The sequence below is a fragment of the Pseudophryne corroboree genome, chromosome 1 (assembly GCF_028390025.1).
Source record: "Pseudophryne corroboree isolate aPseCor3 chromosome 1, aPseCor3.hap2, whole genome shotgun sequence".
Lineage (NCBI taxonomy): Eukaryota > Metazoa > Chordata > Amphibia > Anura > Myobatrachidae > Pseudophryne > Pseudophryne corroboree.
This window is the reverse complement of record NC_086444.1, coordinates 577,085,349-577,097,750: the sequence shown is the minus strand read 5'-3', so window position 1 is coordinate 577,097,750 and position 12,402 is coordinate 577,085,349. Positions and strand designations below refer to the sequence as shown.

Here is a 12,402-nt window from a genome sequence, read left to right as displayed (position 1 = left end):
GCGTGAGAACCGTCGTTCTTCGACAAAACAGTGCGGTCAATTGAATAGCTAGGGGACCTCCTTCCTGGTGCTATGTCATGAGTCCGGTTATGTATGTTTATCCCTCCACCCCAGATAGTTGGCCCAGATGCTGAATAACATCTAATGGGGAGAGACTTTTTTTTTTATAACTTTTTTTATTCATGCCACAATAGCTAAACTGCAAATGTGTGGATTTCACCCTCCAAGCAGCTTCATAATACATCCAGTGATTTGGAAGGCAATATATTTATCAATTTGCAAGTTATAATTCACTGCAAAAATAGTAGCTTATTACATTTCCCCCTAAGGGGCCTATTTATCAAAACTTTTGCAGGTTGTTCCCCCGAAAATCCGAAAATATGAAGTATCCCCTATATATGCCTACGGGGGACCTCAAGAGATATCAGAGATATCTGCTGCAATCCCTCATTTTTTTTAGCACAAAAGCAGTCCCCATAGCCGCTTATAGGGGGTAATTCCAAGTTGATCGCAGCAGGATTTTTTTTAGCAATTGGGCAAAACCATGTGCACTGCAGGGGAGGCAGATATAACATGTGCAGAAAGAGTTAGATTTGGGTGGGTTGTTTTGTTTCTGTGCAGGGTAAATACTGGCTGCTTTATTTTTACACTGCAAATTAGATTGCAGATTGAAAACACCCCACCCAAATCTAACTCTCTCTGCACATGTTATATCTGCCTCCCCTGCAGTGCACATGGTTTTGCCCAATTGCTAACAAAAATCCTGCTGCGATCAACTTGGAATTACCCCCTTAGATACTATTTCAATTACAGGGCTTAGCCCTGGTTGCTAACTCCATTATCAGTTGACATTAGCAGTTGTGGTGTATTCAATAACTGTCGGATCCATTCCAACATGCATTTGTTGGAATGGATCCGATAAGGGCTATACAATGGTCAGCCAAATCTGACTGTCGGATTTGGCCGTACCGAGGGTGCTGTTCTGCCGCTGACAGCGGCGGCGGGGGGGAGCAGATGGCGGCGGCCGACTGGGGGGAGGTGACGGCAGCGGGCAGAGCTGGACGGCGGCGGGCGGAGCTGGACGGTGGCGAGCAGCGGGGGGAGCTGCCAGCGGCAGCGGAGAGTGATGTCTGCAGGGGGTTGGAGAGGCGCTGCTTTTTTTGAATAGGTCGGAACCCCTTTCGACCGAAACCTGTCGGAACCTGCCGTCTTTCCGACTAGACGCAGCTTCCGACAGTTAGTGAATACACCCCTATGGGCTACTTTCTGCAATAGTAACAGATCCCTTACTGGCACGCTGCTCGTCCATGCGCAGTCAGGAGACTGCACATGTACAGTATCACCGCTGGCTCCCGAAAAAGTGAACTGATTATATTATCGAGCACTTCATTTCTAAGACATCGCAGGGACAAGATACTATCAGAACCGTGTGTGTTTTTAATATATTTGGGTATTACTTCATTTCTTAATGCAATGATAGATTATAACATGCAGCTCTAAACCTTGATAATTAATATGTATGTAAGCCTTCAAGTGGCGCACGCAGGGGGGGTTTCCAGTTGCACAGAAACCCCCACCCCTAACAACCAAATAAGCTATAAAACCTGAGGAAAAAGAAAAAGAAAACCCTTCACATTATAGAACACAGAGCGGATGCACAAGCGCAGCCGCTCCCAGTGTTGGATTGAAGGCAGTGGGGAGGAGGGTGCACCCACGCGACCAACTACAGATTGGATCTGCAGCGCTGCGCACCACACATTAAACTACAGCACAGCTGCCGGCGCCGCAGAGCAGTTCTGGTCTGCCGAGCGAACGGCTCAGCTCTCCAATGGTATGAGAAGCTGTGTGCAGCCTGCGGATCAGTGACTGGCTGCGGGGAAGGAGGAGGCGCCGGGAGGAACGGAGATCAAAGCTGCAGCAATGAGCTTATATTGCTCATTCCAACGTCCTTGGAAGTCCAGAGCACTGGTAGGCAGACACCTTGTCTGCCTACCAGTGCTCTGGACTTCCAAGGACGTTTTTGGACTCAGTTTATACCACAGGGAAAATCTCGCCTTCCGGAGCCTTATGCAGGGTATCTTTCCCGGGTATACCTTGCATATAACACCTGCGGCTCCGGCCACCATCTTGGTAGGATTCTCTGTGTTATCTACTTCCATTTTATATGTGTTTTGATTTTAAGTGTTTGTTTAAATTAAAACAGAGATTGTTTTTACATAACACTAGACACATGCCTTATTTCCTACCAATCATGGCTCAATCATAATGTTTTATGTGGGTGTTATCTGACAAGCGCCAATCAGGAGTAGTCCTCTTTCTGTATTGCATATATCCATTTCTATTTTTGGGCTCAACAGGGGAGCTCTGTGACCACCCCTAGGCCAGCTAAAGTCTATACAGCGCATTTTTCTACCTCAACCCCATTTTGCAGCAATGAGCTTAGCCTACGAAGGTTATGTTTGGAGGAAGAGAGGAACGTGCACATGTAGCTGAGCCAGACAGTGCAGTGTTTGCTCCTGCTGTTCATCAGAGAAAAAGTAAGAGAGGCTACTGAAGTTTTTTTTTTTCATTGTCTAATTCTAATTGTACTGTAGTTCCCATAGGAGAAACACACAATACTAAAATTAAACGAACTAAAGTTCCCTCCAAATAACAATTCTGGGGGTCCTATGTGTCAGAGCCCACCACATTCCAAGTCTTCATAATAGCCATTTACTCTTTATAAGGCTTGATTAAAAAGAAGCACAAAATACCGACAGAGCTCAGAATCCCAGCGTAAAAATACAGACGCCTGTAATCCGTTCTTTTAGCGGGACGCACTCGTGTCTTGCCGGGGGTGGGGGGTGGGAGGTTAGGTTTAGGCATTAGAAACGAGGTTAGGGTGCAGGAGCAGGAAGGTTGATGGTTAGGTACTGGGGGGGGGGGGGGGGGGTTAAGGTTTGTAACCATGTGGGGAGGGTTAGGTTTAGGCAGCGGCGATGGGAGGGTTAGGGTTAGGCACCCACAAGGGAGGGTTAGGGGGCAGGGAAGGGGTAGGGTACTTTTGGGGGGGCTGTCGGGATTCTGATGGTCGGGGTGCTGCTGTCTGTATGATGACCGCTGGCATCCCGTCCATAGGTTTATCATACCGAATCTATTATTTATATATATATATATATGTGTGTGTGTGTGAATATTTAAGTAGAACACAGTCACCTGGGCGCAGAGTAATTTGTACCAGAGGTCAGTAGGAAACCCCCCCCTAGGAAATCCTGTGTTTGCCCCTGCCTTCACACATGTACTGTAAGTGTATGAAAGCTAGCATTAGGCAGAGAATAAAGAAATTGTACTAGATAGATACAGCTTATCAGAGCCGGCCATAGGCATAGGCAAACTAGGCAATTGCCTAGGGCATTTGATATGCCAAGGGGCATCATCAGCTTCTGTTGATTAAAATGATATGCAGCATGCCTATATTCTGTATGTAGCATTTCATATGCAGATACAGCCACAGTCTCACACAGTATATAGGCATGCTGCATATCAGTTTAATCAGCAGAAGCTGCTTGTGCATCCTAGCCACATAGCAATGCAAATAAGATGTATTTTCATTAAAAAAAAGGTGCCCGACTTTAGCATTGATGCAAGATTTATGAGGACACATCTGTATCCAAGCAGAGGCAGAGGTCACAGTGTTAGTGGAAGTGTGAGTGCTGTGTGCATGTGAGTGGGTTGGTTGTGCAGTAGTGTTCGGAATATGTATAAGGAGCATTATATGTGTCATGTAAAAATGCATTAATAATGTGCAACATATGTGTAAAGGGCCACTATGTGTGTCATTATGTGTATAAGGGCATTAATAATGTGCGGCATATGTGTAACAGGGTACTACTGTATGTGTGTCATTATGTGTATTGGGGCACTCATAATGTGCAGCAAATGTGTAGGGGGCACTATGTGTGTCATTATGTGTATAAGGGCATTAATAATGTGCGGCATATGTGTAAGGGACATTATGTGTAAAAGGGCATTAATAAAGGTTGTCATAATGTGTAAGGTGCATTATGTTTATAAGGACATTAATGTGTCTCATATGTGTAAGGGGCATTACTGTGTGGAATTGTGTATAAATGCATTACTAATGTGTGGCATTATGTGTATAAGGTGCTCTACTATGTGGCGTTGCATATAGAAAGGGCACTACTGTGTCGTCTAATGTGAATAAAGAGCAGTAAGGTGTGGTGTAATGTGAATAAGGAGCAATTCAGTGTGATGTAATGTGAATAAGGGGCTCTACTGTGAGGAGTAACGTTTATAAGGTAAAGTGATACTACTGTGGGATGTAATATGAATTATGGACACTATCGCGAGATAAAATGTGAATAAAGTTGCAGTACTGTGTGGCGTAATTGGGGTTACTATTGTGTGGCCATACCCCTTCCCAGCAAGAAGATGCCCCTTTTTGGGCTGTGCGTCAAATGTGCGAACTGTTCCTTTTTAAAATATAGGGGTTACAAGGACTGCTATGGGTGAGGGGTGATGGTGCTGGGAAAGAGGTGCAAGGTCAGAGACAGAACCAGCGGTTGTGCTAGGGGGCACCAGCCAAAATCTTGCCTAGGGCATCATATTGGTTAGGGCCGGCTCTGCAGCTTATGTATGTATCCAATAATTATTCTGCGCACTTGCATTAATCACTCATGAGATTCTATTAGCATTGTAATAAGATCTGGCTGCTTGCCCATAGTACTTAGAGTATAAATAGACAAGAGTTATTAACTGCCCTGTGTTGTTGTAGCCTTTGTTTTAGTTAAGTGAGCTCAGAATCTTGTGAAAGGAAGTTCTTACCATGACTGTCGAACAGATCAAGGACCAGGTAGATATTTATATATATGTTAACTCTGTTGTTTTATACAAAGAGGTCTGATAACTTTGGGGGTCTATTTACTAAGCCTTGGAAAGAGATAAAGTGGGCAGGGGTAAAGTACCAGCCAATCAGCTTTGAACTGCCTTTTTTCAAACACGTCCTGTAACTGCCATATGAGCTGATTGGCTGGTACTTTTGGGGAGATGTACTAAACCATGGAGAAAGATAAAGTACTGGTCAGTCAACTGCCATGTTACAGGCTGTGTTTGAAAAATTACAATTAGGAGCGGATTGGTTGGTAGTTTATCTCTCTCCACTTTATCATTTTCTGAGGCTTAGTACATTTTGCCCTTTATAGCTGTCCACTTTATCTCTCTCCAAGACTTAATAAATATACCCGTTTATTCTTTAATTAATAATTTTGAAAACTTTTCAGGAATGTGACTGCAGCAGTATCTGAAGTAAAATGGAACATACAAATTGTTGTGCATGCTTTTTGATTTCTTCTCTCTAACATTGGGAAAATGCTAATGGGCCCTACACAGTGGTGGATATGTCGTCGAGTTGCCCGGCGGCCGATACGGACAACCCGGCTGCGGAGGGAGGGGGGTGGCGGGGTGAAGTTTCTTCCCTCCACCCGTCACCTGGCCCCATAGCCCTGCATGCTAATATGGGCTAGATTGTCCATATTGGCTTGCATGTATAAGCGCCCCGGCACCAATGATGAACGAGAGGGGGGCCGCGCATCGTTCACCGTTGGTGCCCCCACACTGAAAGATATGAACGGTATCTCACTCATTAATGAACGAGATCATTCATATCTTTCAGTGTTCTCGCGTAGCGTGTAGGGCCCATGAGAAGTACTAAATTGTATAGCAACATGAAGTGCAGCCATGGCAGTTTGAATGTGTAAGTCAAAGGTGGATATTATATAAACATAATTATCTAAAAATAAATAAAAAAAAGTATCTTTTTTTCATTGACAGTTGTTGCACAGTCCAGAATTCAGATAGGGAGCCATACCAACTGCCAGCGAGTCCTGGCCGGTGATGTTTGGCAGCCTTTGGGTGACAGTTGTTGTGGCTGCAACTGCCACTGGAAAAGAGATGCTTATCTCTTTTTTTATTTTTTGAGATAATTATGATTATTAATAAAATAAATATCCCGCCATATCATTAAATGCTAGAATATAGCTGGCCATACGCCTGAAGATTTATTGTCGGATCTGGCTGGTTGGAATGAAAATCTGGTACTGGATGAAAGCAAATGTCAATTACCATTTGCTCCCAAGCACTGGAAAACAGACAAAAATGGTCAATCAGACAAATTGGTTAAATCCATTTGATTTAACCAATTTGTCTGAATGACCGTTTTTGGCAGTTTTACGGCATTTAGGAGCAAATGGTTAATTGTCATTTGCTGTCATACATTACCAGATTTTCATTCCAACCAGACAGATCAGACAATAAATATTCAGGCGTATGGCCCTCTTTACACTGCTATTTTTTGCATTCATAGTCCAGCAAGCAGTCAGGAAAGTCTCAGTATGCACTGACAGCATGATAACTGTTGGTATTAGTGATCTCTGTGTTTCCAAGGATTCAACCTTGAATGACAACAGTACAGGCTGTAGATGCAGCTGGCACACCCATGATGTGTATAACTGTATACATTCTTTCTTATACATCAAGATGTGTGAGCTGGGTGTGGTTCATTAGGTCAACACGAGTTAGGTTGACAAAGATTGGGTCAACCACGTTTGGTCGACATGCATTATGTCGACTTAATCACTAGGTAGACATTGTCATTAGGTCGACATGGAAAAAGACAGACATGAGTTTTTTTTACTTTATTTGGTGTAGTTTTCTTCTAAAAGTGACAGGGAACCCCAGTTAGTGCACCGTGACCCCTCGCATGGCTCATTTCGCTCACAATGCTTCGGGCAAGGTGCCTCGCTCCACTACCGCAGCCCTCGGCACAGGTTACCATTCACAATTGTAGTCCACGTGGATCATTAAGTATGGAAAAGGTCAAAAAATAAAAATTAGAAAAATGTATGTCAACCTTTTCCCATGTCGACCTAGTACATTTTGACCTAATGACCATGTCGACATAATGCACGTTGACCAAATGTGGTCGACCCAATGCATGTCGACCTAACACATGTCGACCTAATGACCGCCATCCGTCTGAGCTAAAGCAAAAAGTAAACACTTTAAATGCAAACAAGTATGAGTAGTATTGTCAGAATGAAATAACAATTATAAATAGTTCTAGGATATGGAATAAGTGTGGGTACAGTATGTAGTATAAAACTCACATACCTAACACATTACTCTGAGATTTGTTACAGCTGGATATTATGGGGCTGATTATGTTGGATGTGCACAATAAAATGAAGCAGCATTTCAAGTATAACACCTGCTCCCCCTTCCACCTATAGATTTGGAGTGTAGGGCTGTAGATAAAGGTGTAGTGTCATAATGTGGGGTAGAATGAAAGCAAACCGGAGCCCGAGTCTATAACAGAAGGAGAAGATCCCAGCAGAGATGATTTAAGCTTGTTGTAAGACTGATGCAAGTAAGCTGTGGTATAAAATGTACCGCTTTGTTTAGATCTCAAATCTGTTTTACTTAGATGAACAGCATTATCATTTTATATTATTAAAGGTTCTGCTTCCATATGTTTCCATAGGATCCATCGATTTCTCACTGTTGCTCCTACTTATTGATGAGTAAAACTAACTAGACCTTGCTGAAGCTGTCATTTGATTAGCAAATGACAGTACTCCTGTAATAAGTGACACATTACTCAGTAGTGATAGAAGCCACTTTTTAGTAAGAGGAAGCTACCGTATATTAAAGTTTTTTTTTGGGGGGGAAAGCATTTAATTTAGTAGTGGTTTTAACTTTTAACTTTTCTTTGTCCTTTTATACGCTATGAAGATGTGAGTCTAGTTAGCATAGTTTTAATTTTATTTTCTGTTTTACAGAATGGGATGGTAAAAGCTATGGAAGAATCTGACGATAAAATTGTTCTGGTTGTATTCTTTTCTCCTTATTGTGGATATTGCAAAAGATTAATGCCTTATATTGAAGTAAGTAACTTCCAAGATAGCCAATAAGTAAAATTAAAAAAAATCAGGAAAGCCATAATGTACACAGTAATTTCTGCACTTTATGTTATACTATTTTATGAATACCATACAGTATTTAAGATACATAACTCATTAAATGTAAAATGTGTCATGCACTGAAACATTAATACTTCCAATTGGCATGAGTATGTTTATATATATATTTAATTAAGCGCTGAACATCCATCTTCTGTACTCGCCTTGTTAGGGCACCAGCTGCAGTTGTTACTAGTTATTGGGAGTGCCAGACCTGATATGTGTGTGTGTGTGTGTGTGTGTGTGTGTGTGTGTGTGTGTGTGTGTGTGTGTGTGTGTGTATATATATATATATATATATATATATATATAAATAATCTCTTGACCTCAAAAAACGTTGCCGCAGTTATGCTTATGTAAAGCTGTGTATTAAGCCACCAGGAGTGCAGCACATGTGTAAGGTATACTAATTGTTTTATGCGGGCACCCGGAGCCATTCAATTATTATTGGGAAAGGCGGACCACATTGTTGCTATATATACAGTGTATGTGTTAGAGATGAGCGGGTTCGGTTTCTCTGAATCCGAACCCGCCAGAACTTCATGTTTTTTTTCACGGGTCCGAGCGACTCGGATCTTCCCGCCTTGCTCGGTTAACCCGAGCGCGCCCGAACGTCATCATGACGCTGTCGGATTCTCGCGAGGCTCGGATTCTATCGCGAGACTCGGATTCTATATAAGGAGCCGCGCGTCGCCGCCATTTTCACACGTGCATTGAGATTGATAGGGAGAGGACGTGGCTGGCGTCCTCTCCATTTAGATTATAAGAGACTGAGAGAGATTTACTGGAGCTGACTAGGAGGAGTACTGTTACTGTAGAAGTGTAGAGACTGAGTGGAGAGAGTTTACTAGTGAGGACAGTGCAGTTTACTTTATAATCCGTTCTCTGCCTGAAAAAAGCGATACACAGCACACAGTGACTCAGTCACATACCATATCTGTGTGCACTGCTCAGGCTCAGGCCAGTGTGCTGCATCATCTATTATCTATATATAATATTATATATATCTGTCTGACTGCTCAGCTCACACAGCTTATAATTGTGGGGGAGACTGGGGAGCACTACTGCAGTGCCAGTTATAGGTTATAGCAGGAGCCAGGAGTACATAATATATTATATAGTGAGTGACCACCAGACACACAGTGCAGTTTATTTAATATATCCGTTCTCTGCCTGAAAAAAGCGATACACACAGTGACTCAGTCAGTCACATACCATATCTGTGTGCACTGCTCAGGCTCAGGCCAGTGTGCTGCATCATCTATTATCTATATATAATATTATATATATCTGTCTGACTGCTCAGCTCACACAGCTTATAATTGTGGGGGAGACTGGGGAGCACTACTGCAGTGCCAGTTATAGGTTATAGCAGGAGCCAGGAGTACATAATATATTATATAGTGAGTGACCACCAGACACACAGTGCAGTTTATTTAATATATCCGTTCTCTGCCTGAAAAAAGCGATACACACAGTGACTCAGTCAGTCACATACCATATCTGTGTGCACTGCTCAGGCTCAGGCCAGTGTGCTGCATCATCTATATATATTATATATCTGTCTGACTGCTCAGCTCACACAGCTTATAATTGTGGGGGAGACTGGGGAGCACTACTGCAGTGCCAGTTATAGGTTATAGCAGGAGCCAGGAGTACATAATATTATATTAAAATTAAACAGTGCACACTTTTGCTGCAGGAGTGCCACTGCCAGTGTGACTAGTGACCAGTGACCTGACCACCAGTATATATAATATTAGTAGTATACTATCTCTTTATCAACCAGTCTATATTAGCAGCAGACACAGTACAGTGCGGTAGTTCACGGCTGTGGCTACCTCTGTGTCGGCACTCGGCAGCCCGTCCATAATTGTATATACCACCTAACCGTGGTTTTTTTTTCTTTCTTTATACATACATACTAGTTACGAGTATACTATCTCTTTATCAACCAGTCTATATATTAGCAGCAGACACAGTACAGTGCGGTAGTTCACGGCTGTGGCTACCTCTGTGTCGGCACTCGGCAGCCCGTCCATAATTGTATATACCACCTAACCGTGGTTTTTTTTTCTTTCTTTATACATACATACTAGTTACGAGTATACTATCTCTTTATCAACCAGTCTATATATTAGCAGCAGACACAGTACAGTGCGGTAGTTCACGGCTGTGGCTACCTCTGTGTCGGCACTCGGCAGCCCGTCCATAATTGTATATACCACCTAACCGTGGTTTTTTTTTCTTTCTTTATACATACATACTAGTTACGAGTATACTATCTCTTTATCAACCAGTCTATATATTAGCAGCAGACACAGTACAGTGCGGTAGTTCACGGCTGTGGCTACCTCTGTGTCGGCACTCGGCAGCCCGTCCATAATTGTATACTAGTATCCAATCCATCCATCTCCATTGTTTACCTGAGGTGCCTTTTAGTTGTGCCTATTAAAATATGGAGAACAAAAATGTTGAGGTTCCAAAATTAGGGAAAGATCAAGATCCACTTCCACCTCGTGCTGAAGCTGCTGCCACTAGTCATGGCCGAGACGATGAAATGCCAGCAACGTCGTCTGCCAAGGCCGATGCCCAATGTCATAGTACAGAGCATGTCAAATCCAAAACACCAAATATCAGTAAAAAGCCTCTTTTTTTTCTTTGCGTCATGTGCTGTTTGGGGAGGGTTTTTTGGAAGGGACATCCTGCGTGACACTGCAGTGCCACTCCTAGATGGGCCCGGTGTTTGTGTCGGCCACTAGGGTCGCTAATCTTACTCACACAGCTACCTCATTGCGCCTCTTTTTTTCTTTGCGTCATGTGCTGTTTGGGAAGGGTTTTTTGGAAGGGCCATCCTGCGTGACACTGCAGTGCCACTCCTAGATGGGCCCGGTGTTTGTGTCGGCCACTAGGGTCGCTAATCTTACTCACACAGCTACCTCATTGCGCCTCTTTTTTTCTTTGCGTCATGTGCTGTTTGGGGAGGGTTTTTTGGAAGGGACATCCTGCGTGACACTGCAGTGCCACTCCTAGATGGGCCCGGTGTTTGTGTCGGCCACTAGGGTCGCTAATCTTACTCACACAGCTACCTCATTGCGCCTCTTTTTTTCTTTGCGTCATGTGCTGTTTGGGGAGGGTTTTTTGGAAGGGCCATCCTGCGTGACACTGCAGTGCCACTCCTAGATGGGCCCGGTGTTTGTGTCGGCCACTAGGGTCGCTAATCTTACTCACACAGCTACCTCATTGCGCCTCTTTTTTTCTTTGCGTCATGTGCTGTTTGGGGAGGGTTTTTTGGAAGGGACATCCTGCGTGACACTGCAGTGCCACTCCTAGATGGGCCCGGTGTTTGTGTCGGCCACTAGGGTCGCTTATCTTACTCACACAGCGACCTCGGTGCAAATTTTAGGACTAAAAATAATATTGTGAGGTGTGAGGTATTCAGAATAGACTGAAAATGAGTGTAAATTATGGTTTTTGAGGTTAATAATACTTTGGGATCAAAATGACCCCCAAATTCTATGATTTAAGCTGTTTTTTAGTGTTTTTTGAAAAAAACACCCGAATCCAAAACACACCCGAATCCGACAAAAAAAATTCGGTGAGGTTTTGCCAAAACGCGTTCGAACCCAAAACACGGCCGCGGAACCGAACCCAAAACCAAAACACAAAACCCGAAAAATTTCAGGCGCTCATCTCTAGTATGTGTGTGTGTGTGTATATATATATATATATGTATATATATATACATAGTGTTTATATATGTGTGTGTGTGTATATACAGTATGTATGTATGTATGTATATATATATATATTTATATATTTATTTACATTCATTTATTTATTTATAATATAAATATATACTATACAGTGGCAGTGTGGCATACCGCCACTTTGATATAGTAATTTAATTTTTTTTTAAAGTTGGGTCCCTGTCAGTCATGCTCCAGTGGCAGTGGAAGGGGAGGAGACCAATGAGAGTGTACTGCATTAGAGTACACAAATGAGGCACCAAAGCCAAGGACTGACACCTACCAACATCTTACAGTTATAGTCCAGTTGCAGAGCACAGCGCTGCCCCAACCTGCCATGCAGCCCCCATCCTCTGTATTCAGGTTGCAGGGCCATGGAGGGGGGTATTGTCATGGTCGGCAGATGGAATGACAGTAAAACAGGCATTACTGCATCCTGAGGGCAGAGTGCGTGTGTGTGTGTGCGTGTGTGTGTGTGCGTGTGCGTGTGCGTGTGCGTGTGTGTGTGTGTGTGTGTGTGTGTCCATCCAGAACAGGTAGTGAGAGGGGGATGGAGAGAATGACAGGTGCAGTGGGTGAGAGGAAAGCAGACCTTGAGAGTGTAGCAGGGGGTGAGAGACAGATGGAGAGAGTGAGAG

At 43.4% G+C, this 12,402-nt stretch overlaps 1 protein-coding gene across 8 annotated transcripts in view; it reads left to right on the top strand.

Moving 5' to 3' along the window:
- The window catches only part of LOC134923511 (uncharacterized), a 210,390-nt gene that overhangs the window by 166,457 nt on the left and 31,531 nt on the right, over positions 1–12,402 (top strand). For 5 of the 8 annotated variants that reach the window (XM_063920809.1, XM_063920825.1, XM_063920815.1 and 2 more), the window contains exon 2: positions 7,836–7,940. In XM_063920809.1, coding sequence (XP_063776879.1) covers positions 7,842–7,940 — 99 coding nt within the window. In that variant the 5' untranslated portion in view covers positions 7,836–7,841. Of the gene's footprint in view, positions 1–4,774; positions 4,853–7,835; positions 7,941–12,402 lie in introns of all 8 variants that reach the window. The other 3 variants (XM_063920793.1, XM_063920771.1, XM_063920782.1) reach the window with 1 other exon arrangement.